Source organism: Mustela lutreola, chromosome 2 (genome assembly GCF_030435805.1).
Source record: "Mustela lutreola isolate mMusLut2 chromosome 2, mMusLut2.pri, whole genome shotgun sequence".
Classification (NCBI taxonomy): domain Eukaryota; kingdom Metazoa; phylum Chordata; class Mammalia; order Carnivora; family Mustelidae; genus Mustela; species Mustela lutreola.
Genome location: NC_081291.1, coordinates 19,560,790 through 19,575,504, shown reverse-complemented (window position 1 = coordinate 19,575,504; position 14,715 = coordinate 19,560,790). Strand labels below are relative to the sequence as shown.

The window sequence follows — 14,715 nt, the reverse complement described above, 5'->3', positions numbered from 1 at the left end:
TTGTTCTGTTGCCGCCTTGAACCAAGGAGGTTTGGTGAGGAGAAGCGCAGCATCGACTTAGGGGGCCCTCTGTGGCTGCCTAATAGGCTTCCAGGCCAGCCGAGTGATCTTAGCAAACTCCCTACCTCTCGGGGTGTCTCCACTCCTTTAAACTGCGGACAATAGCCCTAACCTCCCAATTGTGGGAGCCTGATGAGTCAGCTTCACAGGTTGAGAACTTACGACCCTGAGGAAATAAGTCAGACTCCAAAGACAAATACTGTATGATTTCACCTAAATGAGGAATCTAGAATGGCTAAATTCATAGAGACAGAAGGAGAATAGAATTGAGGTTACCAGGAGCTAGTGTGAGGAGAAAAGGAGGAGTTAATGGTTAGAGAGTTTCTGTCGGGTGATTTGTTTTCTTGCTGCATAAACTTCCCCCAACCGTTTATTTTTTAAGGTTTTATTTATTTATTTGACAGAGATACAGCGAGAGAGGGAACACAACCGGGGGGAGCAGCAGAGGGAGAAGCAGGCTTCCTGCTGAGGAGGGAGCCCAACGTGGGCCTCAATCCCAGGACCTTGAGATCATGACCTGAGTTGAAGGCAGAAGCCTAACAACTGAGACACCTAGCAAATTGAGCTGGGGTGTCTGGGTGGCTCAGTTAATTAAGCATCCAACTATTAATCTCAGCTCAGGTCTTGATCACAGGGTTGTGAGTTCAGGCCCAGCATGGAGCCTGCTTAAAAAAAATTTTCTTTTAAATTCCAGGATAGTTACATACAGGGTTATATTAATTTCAGGTGTACAGTATAGTCATTCAACATTTTCATACATTACTCAGGGCTCATTGCAATAAGGGTAATCTTGATCCCCTTTACCTACTTCTACCTCCCCTCTGCCTGGGGTGATTCTAAAGTTTTAGAAATAGATAGTGGTGATGGTTACAAAATAGTAACAAAACAACTATGCTAGACTAAATGCAAAGATATGAAAGGAGCAATTGTAATCAACTATTTCAGAACTCTGCTACCAGATCAGACAACTGGGAAAGTACTTGGCAGAGGAAAAGCGGGGATTGACCCAGCCACTGTCCCTCATTCCTCATGGAGGTGTGGATAGCAGCTCCAGTTGCAAAAGTAGCTGACTGGTGCTGGAGCAGGCAGTGGGTCTGAGTTCATCCCCAGGTAGCTGGTCTCAGAATTCAGTTGAATTACAGGATGCACAGTTGGCATTGGAGAATTGCTTGGTGGTATGGAATAAAACACACACATAGGAATTAGTGTCAGAATGCTAAAATATGATAGAGAAAATCAACAAAACCAAGAGCTGCTTCTCTGAAAGGTCAACAAAATCGGCAAACTTTTAAACAAATTGATTAAGAGAAGACAAACTATCAAAGTCAAATGAAAATGGGGATGCTGTAACCAATTCTACAGAAATGGAAAGAATTATAAGAGAATATTGTGAACAACTGTCCACCGACAAACTGGATAGCTTAATTGAAATGGACAAATTTGTAGACACACAGAAACTAACAAAACTGACTCGAGAAGAGAGAGAATGTGAATTGACCTGCAACTAGTCAGGGGATTGAACCAGTATTCAAAAAACTCCCAAGATGGGGCACCTGGCTGGCTCAGTCAATTAAGTGTCTGATTCTTGGTTTTGGCTCAGGTCATGATCCCATGGGTCATGGGATGGAGCCCTGTGTTCGTGGGGGGGTGGTCCGCACACAGTGGGGAGTCTGCTTGGAGATTCTCTCCCTCTGTCCCTCTCCCAATTCACACGTGCACATACTCTTTCTCTTTCTTTCAATAAATCTTTTTAAAAAACAAACAAAAACTCCCAAGAAAGAAAAGCCCAGAACAAGATAGCTTCACTGGCAATTCTATTGAAAAAAATTTTTTAAAGGATTAACACCAAAAAGACACTGTCCACAGAGCAAAAAGGCAACCCAAAGAAAGGAGAAAGTATTTTCGAGTCATATATCTGATAAGGGATAATATCCCAAATATATAGAGAACTTATAAAAGTCAAAAACAAAAATCCAATTTGAAAATGGGCAAGAGACGATGAGATACCACCTTGCACCTGTCAGAATGGCTAAAATTAACAACACAGGAAAAAAATGTTGGTGAGGATGTAGAGAAAGGGGAACCCTCTTGCAGTGTGGGTGGGAATGCCAAATTGTGCCACCACTCTGGAAAATAGTATGGAGGTTCCTCAAGGGGCACCTAGGTGGCTCAGTTCAGCATCTGCCTTCGGCTCAGGTCATGATCCCAGGGTTCCGTGATTGAGCCCTGTGTTGGGCTCCTTATTCTGTAGGAAGCCTGTTTCTCCCTCTCCCACTCCCCCTGTTTGTGCTCCCTCTCTGGCTGTCTCTCTCTCAAATAAATAAAATCTTTTTTAAAAATGGAGGTTCCTCAAAAAGTTGAAAATATAAGTACCCTGTGACCCAGCAGGTGCACTACTAGGGATTTACCCAAAGGATACAAAACTACAGATTTGAAGGCATACATGCACCCTTTGTTCATAGCAGCATTATCAACAATAGCCAAACTATGAAAAGAACCCAATGTCCATCGACCGCTGAATGGATAAAGATATAGTATATACACACAATGGAATATTACTCAGCCATCAAAAGGAATGAAATCTTGCCATTTGCAAGGACATGGAAGGAGCTATAGTGTATTATGCTAAATGAAAAAAGTCAGAGAAAGACAAATATCGTATGATTCCACTCATACATGAAATTTAAGAAACGAAACAGAAGAACATAAGGCAGAGAGCAGGGGAAATAAACCATGAGACTTTTTTTTAAAAAAGAGTTTATTTATTTGAGAGAGAGAGAGCATGAGCAGTGGCAGGGGAGGGGAGGAGGGTGAGCAGGGAGCCTGATAAGGGGCCCAATTCTAGAACCCTGTGATCATGACCCGAGCCTAAGGCAAATGCTTAACCAACTGAGCCACCCAGGTGTTCCACCCTGAGACTCTTAAGAGAACAGACTGAGGGTTGACAGAGTGAGGGATGTGAGGGGATGGGCTAGAAGGGTGACAGGTATTAAAGAGAGCACTTGTGATGACCCCTGGGTGTTGCACGTAAGTGATGAATCACTGAATTTTCCTGAAACCAATATTGTACTGTATGTTAACTAACAAGAATTTAAATAAAAATTTGAGGGAAAAGGGCGCCTGGGTGGCTCAGTGAGTTAAGCCTCTGCCTTCGGCTCGGGTCATAATCTCAGGGTCCTGGGATTGAGTCCCGAGTCAGGCTCTCTGCTCAGCAGGGAGCCTGCTTCCTCCTCTCTCTGTCTGCCTCTCTGCCTACTTGTAATCTCTTTCTGTGTGTCAAATAAATAAATAAAACATTTAAAAATTTTTTTGAAGAAAAAAACAGACAAAAGACTGCAATAGACATTTCTCCAAAGATGCCGAGGGGCCAATAAGCACATGAAAGATATACAATATCACTAAACATTAGGGAAGTATGAATTAAAACTACCATGAGATACCACCTCACACCCATTGGGATGGCTAGTATCTAAAAAACAGAAAACAAGTGTTAGGAAGACTTTGGACAAATTGGAACCCTTGTGCAGTGTTGGTGAGAATGTCAAATGGTACAGCCACTCCACAAAACAGTATGGCAGCTCCTCAAAAAACTAAAAATAGAATTACCATATGATCCAGCAATTCCCCCTCTGCGTATTTACTCAAAAGAACTGGAAGCAGGATCCTGAAGAGAGCTTTGTACCACCATGTTCATAACACCATTATTCACAATAGCTAAAGAATGGAAGCCCCCCAAGTGTCCATCCCCCAGTGAATGAATAAGCAAAATGTGGTACATACATCTAAGGACTATGATGTGGCTTTAAAAAGGAAGGAAATTCTGTAATATATTACAATATGGATGGACCTTGAAGATATTTGCTAAGTGGAATAAGCCAGCCAGAAGAAGACAGTCCGGCCCTGATTTTTGTACCCTGTACATATGACACTCCCAGTAAATGGAAACAAGTCAAATGTCCATCTGCAGGTGACTGGATAAACAAATCATGATACAGTCATATGATGGGATATTTTTCAGCCGTAAGAAGGAACGAAGTACTGATACATCCTATAATTTGGATGACCCTCAAAAACATGCTGAGTGAAAGAGAGCAGATATCAAAGGTCACATTTTGTATAATTCCTTTTACAGAAACATCCAGACTATGTAAATCCCTGGAGGCAGAAAGAATCTAAGTATTTGCCGGGGGATCGGGGTAGGGGATGAACAGTCACTAATGCGGTGGGGGTTGTTGATAGGAAAATTTGAAACTACAGAGAGTTGATAGCTGCATATAAAGTGGTTATTTTAATGTTATATGAATTTTACCTCAATTTAAAAAAGGAGGAGGGGGGCCTGGGTGGCTCAGTCATTGAGCGTCTGCCTTTGGCTCAGGTCATAATCCCAGGATCCTGGGATCGAGCTCTGCCTCGGGGTCCCTGCTCTATGAGCCTGTTTCTCCCTCTCCATCTGCCTGCTGCTCCCCCTGCTGTTCTCTCTCTCTCTCTCTCTGTTAAGTAAATAAATGAAATCTTTAAAAAAAGAATCCATGACCACATCTGGTCTAGCTGTTGTGGAGTTCTTTTTTTTTTTCTTTTTTTTTTTTTTTAAAGATTTTATTTATTTATTTGACAGAGAGGTCACAAGTAGGCAGAGAGGCAGGCAGAGGGAGAGAGAGAGGAGGAAGCAGGCTCCCCGTCAATCAGAGAGCCCGATGCGGGACTTAATTCCAGGACTCTGAGATCACCACCTGAGCAGAAGAGGCTTAACCCACTGAGCCACCCAGGTACCCCTGTTGTGGAGTTTTATGGAGAACTGTGGTCCACCCTCCAGAGAACTGGCCCCAAATTCCTAAGGAGGCAAAAGGACACATCTCTAGGGGATGGGTACACAGGGCCTCTACTGTTTTTGCAACGTCCTTTGAGTCTGTAATTATTTCAAAATAAAAGTTGAAAGGAAAAGTAAGGACACACATGACCACAGCTGCTCCATGGGTGCCACTCTGAGGTCTGGTGCTCAGAGACTGACCATTCTCTTTTGAGTCCCAGGACTCATTCCCTGACTGGTCACCTAGGACTGCCGTCTGTTCTGAGCTGGCAGCTGTGGGCAAGGGGGAATCCTTATCCTCAGGAGTGGGCCCAGGGCCAAGTAGGTACTCCCAAAGATGTCAAACTTTACCTGGATCTGTGCTTTGGGCTCCGGGGATGGGGCAACATAAGCCTCACAAGTTCCCACAGCCTCTGGAATGGGACCAGCTCTGTCTTGTGTTAGGGACCAGGTGAGAATCCTCAGGACACGGGGGCTCCTGCCAGCACTCTGTGGGCAGGAAGCCCATTCAGGCATCGACACTGAGGGGAATGGGGCCCAAGGTTTGAAACATTTAGGGACCTATAGGAGACCATGGCCTCCAGCCCACCTGCGTCTCTTCCATGGCTCCTGTCCTCAAGACAGACACCTGCTGGAGCACCTGGGGAGCTCAGCTGGTTGAGCACCCAACTCTGTTTCAGCTCAGGTCATGATCTTATGGGTCCTGGGAGGACCTGCGTCCTTGGGCTCCATGCTCAGCTGGAAGTCTGCTTAAAGATTCTCTCCCCTCTGGTCCTCCCCCAACTCACAAGCACCTGCTCTTTCTCCTTCAAATAAATAAATAAATCTTAAAAAAAGAAAAAAATACCTGCTTTCCCAGAGGCCAAATATCCTAGAGTTCCATCCCACTTTGCCTGTGCCCTCCAGCTGCCAGATCTCTCTGGAGGCAGGACCAGGAGCTGGCTCAGTCTAGTTTCACTTTCCCTTTCCCTGAAATGACAGAAAAGCCAGGAAGAAAGCTGTGAGCAGTAGTGTCCTTCACTCCCGGAAACTTAGTGCACCTTTGCACTGGCTGCTACGGGCTGCTGGTCTCCGCGGGCACAGCCTCCCACACAGCGACCCTGTCTATAGGAGCTGCGGCCTGCCGTCTTGCCTACTGCTTGAGGATGGGTGTCCTGGAGACCGCCAAGCTGCTAGATGAGCAGCTGTACTCACGGCAGCTGTGAGGCCCGAGGTGGGGAAGGGAGTGGGGTGGCCTCCTGACTTCTGGCCTCCCACTGCCTACCTTCTCATTGCCCCTCCACAGGTATGTGCTGGACTTGCCAGCCATGCAGAGGATTCAGGGAGCCAAGGTCCTGCTATCGGGCCTTCAGGGTCTGGGGGCCGAGGTGGCCAAAAACTTGGTCCTGATGGGTGTGGGCAGCCTCACACTGCATGACCCCCACCCCACCTGTTGGTCTGACCTGGCTGCCCAGGTAAGGGGCATGGGAGGGGTACTATGGGTTCCCAGGCCAGGGTGGGGGTGGGGCCCAAGAGAAATCCCCTTGCCTGAGGCATACTGGGTCTCGCCCTAGTTTTTCCTCTCCGAGAAGGACTTAAAAAAGAGTAGGGCTGAGGCATCTCAGGAACCTTTGGCTAAGCTCAACGGCGCCGTCCAAGTGTGCGTACACACAGGCTACATCACCGAGGAGCTGCTGTTGGACTTCCAGGTACCCTCCCTGCCTCACTCTCCAGGTGAGCCGGGTCTCTTCCTCTGGCCCTGCGCTGAGCAGCGGGTCTGGCTCTGCTGATCATGGGGTCCACCCAGGTGGTGGTGCTGACTGCCTCGAAGCTGGAGGAGCAGCTGGAGGTGGGCGCTTTATGCCACAAGCTCAAAATCTGCTTTCTGGTGGCTGATACTCGGGGCCTTGTGGGGTGAGTAAGACTCCCGGCCTGACCAGCCACAGCACAGGTGGCAACAGGCCTGGTCCTGTCCTTGGGGATGGCCAGATCCCCAGGCTTGCTCCTGTGCCCCTCTGCCCCCAGCCCCAGGCCTGTCCTAGCATCCCCTCCCGATTGAAGCCCCCAGTCCTACCCTCTGCTTCCTCCACCCCAGTCTCCACACCTGCTCCAGTAATTCCCTCAAGTTCCAGCTTCCGAGCCTCTCCCAGCATCCCTTCCCCAGGGCTGGCCTCCTGGGCTGTGCCTAGTGCCTCCCACCCTTAGCAGCAAGCACGGTGAGTAACCGCTGGGCTGGCTCAGTGACCCCTACCACCCCATCACAGGCAGCTGTTCTGTGACTTCGGTGAGGATTTCACTGTGCAGGACCCTACAGAGGCAGAGCCTCTGACAGCTGCCATCCAGCACATCTCCCAGGTGGGTGCTGAAGTGTGGGTGCTCAGCTGCTGACCAAGTGGGGGCACCCCTGAGCCAAGCCACCTCTTCCCCAGGGCTCCCCTGGAATTCTCACCCTGAGAAAAGAGGCCGATGCCCGCTACTTCCGCGATGGGGATCTGGTAACTTTCTCAGGCATTGAGGGCATGGTTGAGCTCAATGGCTGTGAACCCCGGCCTATCCACGTACAGGGTAAGCCAACCCCCTAAGTCCTCAAGCCCCCTCCCTGGGGGGTACACGCAGCCTGGTCCTTGGGGATAGGTTCTCCCTCCACCTTCCTCAGTATGGAGCAAGGTCAAGGACAGAGGCACAAGACAGGATAGGGTATGAAGAACAACTCAGGTTCAAAGGTCATACTGACGAGGCTGGATCTCCCCCAGAGGATGGAACCTTGGAGATTGGGAACACAGCAATTTTCTCCCCTTACTTGCGTGGTGGGGCCGTCACTGAGGTCAAGAGATCCAAGACTGTGAGCCATGTGAGTGCAAGTGCATCTGAGAGGGGGGAGCTTGGGAGCCTCAAGGGCCCCGCAGTGTTCTGAACCTGACCCTGAGCTGAGTACCTGTTACAGAAGCCCCTGGATGTAGCCCTCCTCCAGCCCCGTGTGGTGGCGCAGGGTTCAGAGGAAGCTCACCGTGCCCGCTGCCTACATCAGGCCTTCCGTGCACTGCACGAGTTCCAGAGCCTCAATGGCCGGCTGCCCCAGCCATGGGATCCTGTGAGTGGCCCCGTTGCTTCTCCCCCGAGCCTATCTTATTGGGGTCTCACCTACCAGAAAGCAACAGTGATTATCTCACAGACCTGAGTTATAAACCCAGAGGCAGCTTCCCACTTACATAAAGGAAGTGATAGCACTGTCTTTGGACCTGAGACCAGGTCCCTGAAAGTACTAGGCACAAGGCCTGGGGACCCTGGCCACCTCCTCCCCCCTCAGCTCTGGGCTGAAATGTCTAGCCACGTTGGCAAAGTCTCTGCAGGTACTGTCTAGGCATCTACTGTGGGCCACACAGTCTGACAGCTGGTTTGGGCCTTCACGCTTAGGCACTGCTCCCTCTTCTATGGAATCAGGGGATGGCCTCATGAAGGGTTTGAGTGGGGGAGAGAGCCCAGGCCAGGGCTGCCATGCTCACAGAGTTCTCCTCCACAGGCAGATGCAGAGAAGGTGGTGGGCCTGGCCCGGTCCCTGGAACCACTGAAGGGGACAGAAGGAGAGCCGCTGGAAGAGCTGCTGGATGAGGCTCTAGTGCAGATAGTCGCCCTGAGTAGTGCTGGTGGCTTGAGCCCCATGGCAGCCATGCTGGGTGCAGTGGCTGCCCAGGAAGTGCTAAAGGTGGGCAGAGGCCCAGGCAGGATGAGACTGGGAAGGGTGTGGAGATCTGTGTGGGTGCCGGAGGGTGTCAGCACCAGACAGCGGCCCTGGCGACTTCACTGGTCTGGTGAAGCCCAGCCAGGATCGAAGGCGTCTTGGAGCTGGCAGGAGTCCCTACCCTGAAGTTCTGGCCTCTAGGCAATCTCCAGGAAGTTCATGCCCCTGGACCAGTGGCTTTACTTTGATGCCCTCGATTGCCTTCCAGAAGATGGGGAGCCCCTTCCCACACCAGAGGATTGTGCGCCGGTAAGAACCTAGGGTAGGGCTGCAAGCCTTCTCCAAACTTCAGACCAGGGAAGGAGAAGGAACAATAGTCCAGAAATCCTGACCTGGAAAAGTTGGCGTGAGAGGGAGGCACAGCACAGCCATCACTGAGCCCTGTCTGTGTCCCCTAGAGATGTTGCCGCTATGATGGGCAAATCGCAGTGTTTGGGGCTGGTTTTCAGGAGAAGCTGAGCCGGCAGCACTACCTGCTGGTGAGCTTTGTGGCCCAGCTGGGAGATGTCTGTGGGAGGGCCAAGGTAGGCCCTCCGGCTAAGGCTGCTCTTGCTGACAGGTGGGTGCTGGAGCTATCGGCTGTGAGCTGCTCAAAGGTTTTGCCCTAATGGGCCTGGGGGCCGGGGACAGCGGAGGTGTGACCGTTGCTGACATGGACCACATAGAGCGCTCCAATCTCAGCCGTCAGTTCCTCTTCAGGACCCAGGACATTGGTGTGAGTGCTGGGCCCTATGCACGTCTTGCATCCCGGACTGTCCACGGTGCACCCCCCTCAACACCCACCCACCCACACCCAACATCTTCCTGTTCTCCTCTCAGAGGCCCAAGGCAGAGGTAGCCGCAGAGGCCACTCGTCGCCTGAACTCACACTTGCAGGTGACCCCACTCACCCACCCGCTGGATCCTACAACAGAGCACATCTACGAGGACAACTTCTTCTCCAATGTGGATGGCGTGGCTGCTGCCCTGGACAGTTTCCAGGCCCGTGAGTGGAAACTTGACACTCAGCCCCTTATTCAAGGCCGTGCCAGCCCCACTCCTGACCCTCTGCCCCCTTGCTAGGCCACTATGTGGCTGCTCGCTGCACCCACTATCTGAAGCCACTACTGGAGGCGGGGACACAGGGCACCTCAGGCCATGCTTACGTGTTCGTGCCACATGTGACTGATGTCTACAGAGTGCCCCCCTCGGGTTTAGCTGCTGAGGGGGCTACCTACCCTGTCTGCACCCTGCGGTACTTCCCCAGCTCAGTCGAGCACACCTTGCAGGTAGGAAGCACCCCAGAGACCCCCTCACCCCACCCAGCTCCACCCCTAGCTGCAGACCTGCTCCCCGCCTGACACCTTATGGTGACTCTCTGCCCCACAGTGGGCCCGGGACGAGTTTGAGGGGCTCTTCCGTCTGTCTGCTGAGACCATCAACCGCCACCAAGAGTAAGGCCACCAAGAGGGCGTGGATGGGAGTCCAGAGCCCCTAGGGTCAGAGTCTTCAGGGCTTAGCCTCAAACCTCCTCTCTCTGCAGGGCACTCACTTCTCTGGCAGAAACAGATGGGCCGCAGGTGCTGACCTTGCTGGAGGAGGTGCTGGGTGTCCTGAGACAGCGTCCACAGACCTGGCAAGACTGTGTGGTGTGGGCCCTGGGCCACTGGCAACGACGCTTCCATTATGGCATCAGGCAGCTGCTGAGCCATTTCCCACCTGATAAAGTGGGTGTCTAGGGATCAGGAGGCGGAGGGTTTGGGGGGACCAGACTGAGCCCAACCACCTCCCTTCCCCTAGGTGCTAGAGGATGGAACTCTTTTCTGGTCGGGTCACAAACAGTGTCCCAAGCCCTTGGAGTTTGATGCCAGCCAAGTGAGTGGGGTCCCTTGGGAACCCCAAGGTGGGGATGTGACCCCTCAGAGCCGAGGTAGGCACCTCTGTATTCTGCAGAGGGGCACAGGTGCTGAAGATGCCATGCCACATTTGTGCATCTGTGGGTGTCCACTTGTGAGACCAGACAGGCACTCCAGTGGCTCCACAAATGGCCGGTGCCCCCCACCCCACACACCTGAGCATGCTCACTCACACCCACGCATCTGTGCATGCTCTTGGTCTGACCGCAGGACACACACCTCCTCTACGTGCTGGCAGCTGCTAACCTGTATGCCCAGATGCATGGGCTCCCTGGCTCCCGGGACCAGACGGCGCTCAGGGAACTACTGGAGTGGCTGCCGCTGCCTGTGCCCCAGGCCTTGGCCCCCATCTCTCCTAGTGACCTGGAACTACCTGGGGCTTCTGCTGAGTTTGGTGAGGTCCCTGGGTCTGGCCCCCTGTGCTGCCCTCCAAAGGCCTGGCCCTGTTCTGAGCCTAAGCTACAGAAGGAAGACGGGGCCTGGGGGCCCTGCTGCCAATTCATTCTCTCTCAGGCCCTCTGACCTTGCTTCTTTCAAGGTTTGGGCTCCTCCTCTAGCCCCTCAGTAGGCCCTCTTCCTGCTGCCCACACCCCCAACACCCCTGTTCCCCTGGCGGATATTCAGCAAAAAAGACTCCAGAAACCACTGGGCCCTGGAGAGTCCCCAGCTATGGTCCCCAGGTGAGGACAGAATTCCGTAGGTGCGCGCACAGGCGCAGGGCTCGGGCTGCTGGAGAGACTGCAGCGCCCATCAGGGAATCTCTCTGAACATAGTCGGTTTAGGCTTGGGGAAGAGCAAGACTAGGCACCAGGCTCCAGGGAGAGGGCGGGAGGTGGGTGCTGAGAACTGCCTTGTCACCCCCTTCCTCTGCCAGGCCCTGAGCAGTTAAAGAAGCTGCACCAAGTGCTGAAGGTCTGGAACAGGAGCCCTCCCCTGGAGCCCCTGAAGTTCGAGAAGGTGGGAGCCCAAGCAGGGGTGAGGGGCAAGCTGGGGAGGTTGTTGGGGAAGGTCAAGATCTAAGAAGGTGGATTTGGAGTTCCCTTGGCCTGAATTCTCCTCCCGGCAGGACCCCCAAAGCAGATCACCTTCCCTGAGCCTCTGCTTCCTTATCTGATAAGGGAGGCAGATGTCAGCATGCCCCCCCGGCCCCGCCCCCCAGAACTGTGGGAACACCTGTGCAGGGACACACAGTCAGCCATGGTGAGGGAATCTGAGGCCATGTTAACTCTGTCGGGACTTGGGCCTCACAGGACAATGATAGCAACTTCCATGTGGATTTTGTGGCAGCAGCAGCAAGCCTGCGAGCTCAGAACTATGGGATCGCCCCTGCCAGCCGCTCACAGGTAGCTCTGCCCCTTGGGGCTCAGGCCCGGAGGTGGGGGTCAAACCCTAGCCCTACACCTTGACCCCAGAGCAAATCTCCTGTCCTTGGCAGAGCAAGCGAATCGTGGGCCAGATTATCCCAGCCATTGCCACCACCACAGCAGCTGTGGCAGGCCTGGTGGGCCTGGAACTATACAAGGTGGTGGGTGGGCCACGGCCCCTCCGTGCCTTTCGCCACAGCTACCTGCATCTGGCCGAAAACCGCTTCGAGCGCTGGGAGCCTTGCGCCCCTGCTGTCCAGAAGGTGAGCCCTTCACACTACCCCTCCCCCCCCAGGCCTGGGTCTTTCCTGTACCTACCAAAACGGGCTTTCCTCTGGCTCTGGGCTCACACCAGAACTCAGACTCTGGGGGAGTCCTTAAGACTCCCTCCAGCCAGCTTCCTGCTGTGAAGCCAGACTGGGACCTGTCAGACACAGGAAGCAGCCATCAGCTTCCCTCACCCCTCACCCCTCCCCTGCCCTGGGTCTGGGGGTTGCAGCAGCTTTAACTCATTAGCTGAGTCAGACAAGCCTCACAGCGTCCTCCCTGTAGTAGAGCCCCTAATGGGGGAGTTGGTAGGGAGGGGGCACTAGAGCCCTAGCCCCAAACAGAGTCTAACTTCCGCCCCCGCAGGGCATGGGGACCCTGGCCCACCCCCTCCAAGCTGAGTTAAAGGGCACTGAGCTCACTGCCACAGGTGGGGATGTGTGCGCTCATTTTGTGCGTGTGAGTGCACAGGGGTCTGGGCATCCTTGGCCCTGTGGCGTGTAAGCACGGAGGGAGCATGCTTGTACATCTGTGTGCCAGATGGGAGTACAAGGCTCTTCTTTGCTGTGGGCGTACATGGGTGTGCATGTGAGTACACAAGCAGGCGTTCCTGGCCGTGCGTATGTGTGTGTGTGTGTGTGTGTTCCTCCAAGTGCAGGGCTGTGAATGCTCCTGGCTATGTGCCCAGGCTCGACAGTAGTTGGCATTTTCTCGGGGCACGGGAGAGGGGGTGGAGAGAATGCCCTCACCAGGGGAGAGGGGAGAGGTCATGGGCCAGCACTGGGCTTTTGCTGAGCAGGCCTGGGGTCCCTCAGAGCACAGTACACAGAGCTCTTTTGTGAAGGGCCTCTCCTCCAGCTAGCACATAAGCTCCTTTGTCTATGGTGGAGGGGGAGGGGGCAGAGGACGGTCCCCCCCACAACTCACCTCTGGCCTCGTCTCAGCTTGACCCCACTGTTCTTTCTGGGGGAGCTGGCAGAGCCCCCTTCCTGGCCCCTGGCCCCCTGCCACCCTCATCTCCCTGCACTAGAACCCCAAGACTCTTGAAATAGGGAAGGAAAGGGGACAGGAAGAGGAGGCCTCTGTGGACTGTGTCCCTGCTGGAATCTCTTAGCCAGTGGGGCCCTAGTGATCATTGTGCCCCTTGATCCTCTGTGCCCATGTAGTCCAACACCCTGGCAATACGGAATGACGGGACGGGGGCAGGATGTCCACCACCCCCAGCTCCCAGCCTTGCGTTTGAGGCTCAAGCAGCTTTATCAGTGACTGCAGCGGCCCTGCTTCTGCTTCCTCAGGAAACAATGCCCCCCCCCCCCCCCCACCGCACACACAACCCGCCTGCGTGATGGATTGCCTGTTTCCCTGTGCGGGGGCCCCATAGCCCCATTTCCTGTGCTGGCCCCAGCATAGGCAGGGAGGGTGCTGGGACTCTGGGCCCAGATCCCACCTTCCAACCCCACCCCCCTGGCTTCTGTTTCCTGCCTCTAGTCCAGCTCCTCCTCTAGGAAAGGGGCCATGAGCTGCTGGTAATGGGTAGGGGGAGGGTGTATGTGAGAAGCCTCTCACTGCCCTCCCCCCCAGTTACATCCCCTGACATGGACCTGGACCTGTTGGAACCGCCTGGAGGTGCCTGCTGGGCAGCCAGAGAAGACCCTGGAGTTACTGCTGGCCTATCTCAAGGTGAGCCCCATCCCTCCCTGCCTTTAGGTCAGGCATGACCTGGCCTAGCTGGTCCCTTACCTGTCTCTCTCTAGGAACAATTTGGGCTGAGGGTGAAGATGCTGCTGTTTGGGAAGGCCCTGCTCTACTCGGCAAGGTGGTCGCCTGAAAAGCAGGCCCAGCGCCTGGCTCTCGGGTAAGCCCACACCAGGCTTCAGCCGGGCCTTGTTCTGTTCCTGGAGGTGTTGGGACACATGACGCCTTTCCTCTTCCCAACCCCATCTGGGCCCCTCACACCCTCCTGAGGCTTTCTTTTGCCAAATGGAGCCAGCAAATGGGCTGGGGGTGGGGTGAGGACTGCAAACCTGAGGAGGGGCCTCCCAGCTGCCTGCTTGGCCAGCCCCATCAGCTCCTCCACACCCCACTAAGCCCCCCTCTCACAGCCCACTCCCAGGGGACTCGCAGCTTCCTGCCTCCTGCCCGCCCTGCCTGCTGCTCCTAAAATAGTTTCAGATGTTTCCGGTCTTGAGTTGCTCCTGCCCCCGGCTTGAGCTCCTTATGGCCCATCAGCACCCTCGGGTCCATCCCCGGTCACTCTGCCTCCCACTGCTCACTTAGCCAATCACCCCCAACCCCTTCCCTGCCACAATACCAGGGTGACGGAACTGGTGTGCCAGGTGACAGGCCGGATGCCTCAGCCAGGGCAGCGGGTGCTGGTGCTGGAGCTCAGCTGTGAGGGTGAGGAGGAGGACACTATCTTCCCACCCCTGCACTACCAGCTAGCTGTGTGATATGACAGCAGCCCTTTCCTCCAGTTCCATGGAGCCCTGCATCCTGAGCCCACAGTAGGCACTCAATAAATGCTTATTGCGGAAGGGTTTAAGTGGAGATGGATGATAAAACACAGGGCAGTAATGCACAGGGCGTGTGACATGGACGTGAAGG

The 14,715-nt window shown here is 53.9% G+C and overlaps 1 protein-coding gene across 3 annotated transcripts; it reads left to right on the top strand.

Annotated features, from left to right (window-relative positions):
- The first annotated feature begins 5,842 nt into the window (after nt 1–5,842).
- UBA7 (ubiquitin like modifier activating enzyme 7) lies at nt 5,843–14,645 on the top strand. 3 transcript variants are annotated; one of them, XM_059160941.1, is made up of 24 exons: nt 5,846–6,068; nt 6,153–6,321; nt 6,421–6,555; nt 6,654–6,760; nt 7,111–7,201; nt 7,276–7,411; nt 7,600–7,697; nt 7,791–7,937; nt 8,367–8,549; nt 8,727–8,834; nt 8,984–9,064; nt 9,145–9,300; nt 9,405–9,570; nt 9,648–9,853; nt 9,954–10,018; nt 10,108–10,291; nt 10,365–10,439; nt 10,691–10,874; nt 11,355–11,437; nt 11,731–11,823; nt 11,916–12,107; nt 13,693–13,791; nt 13,866–13,966; nt 14,426–14,645. In XM_059160941.1, the coding sequence occupies exons 1-24, from the start codon at nt 6,013–6,015 to the stop codon at nt 14,559–14,561; spliced, it is 3,051 nt and encodes a 1,016-aa protein (XP_059016924.1). In that variant the 5' UTR covers nt 5,846–6,012; the 3' UTR covers nt 14,562–14,645. The 3 variants fall into 3 exon arrangements, 2 of the variants coding, with proteins under 2 accessions (XP_059016924.1, XP_059016925.1); XM_059160942.1 differs by lacking the exon at nt 10,365–10,439; XR_009350717.1 differs by lacking the exons at nt 11,731–11,823; nt 11,916–12,107; nt 13,693–13,791; nt 13,866–13,966; nt 14,426–14,645 and having other exon boundaries at nt 5,843–6,068; nt 10,365–11,160.
- Nucleotides 14,646–14,715: the final 70 nt, after the last annotated feature.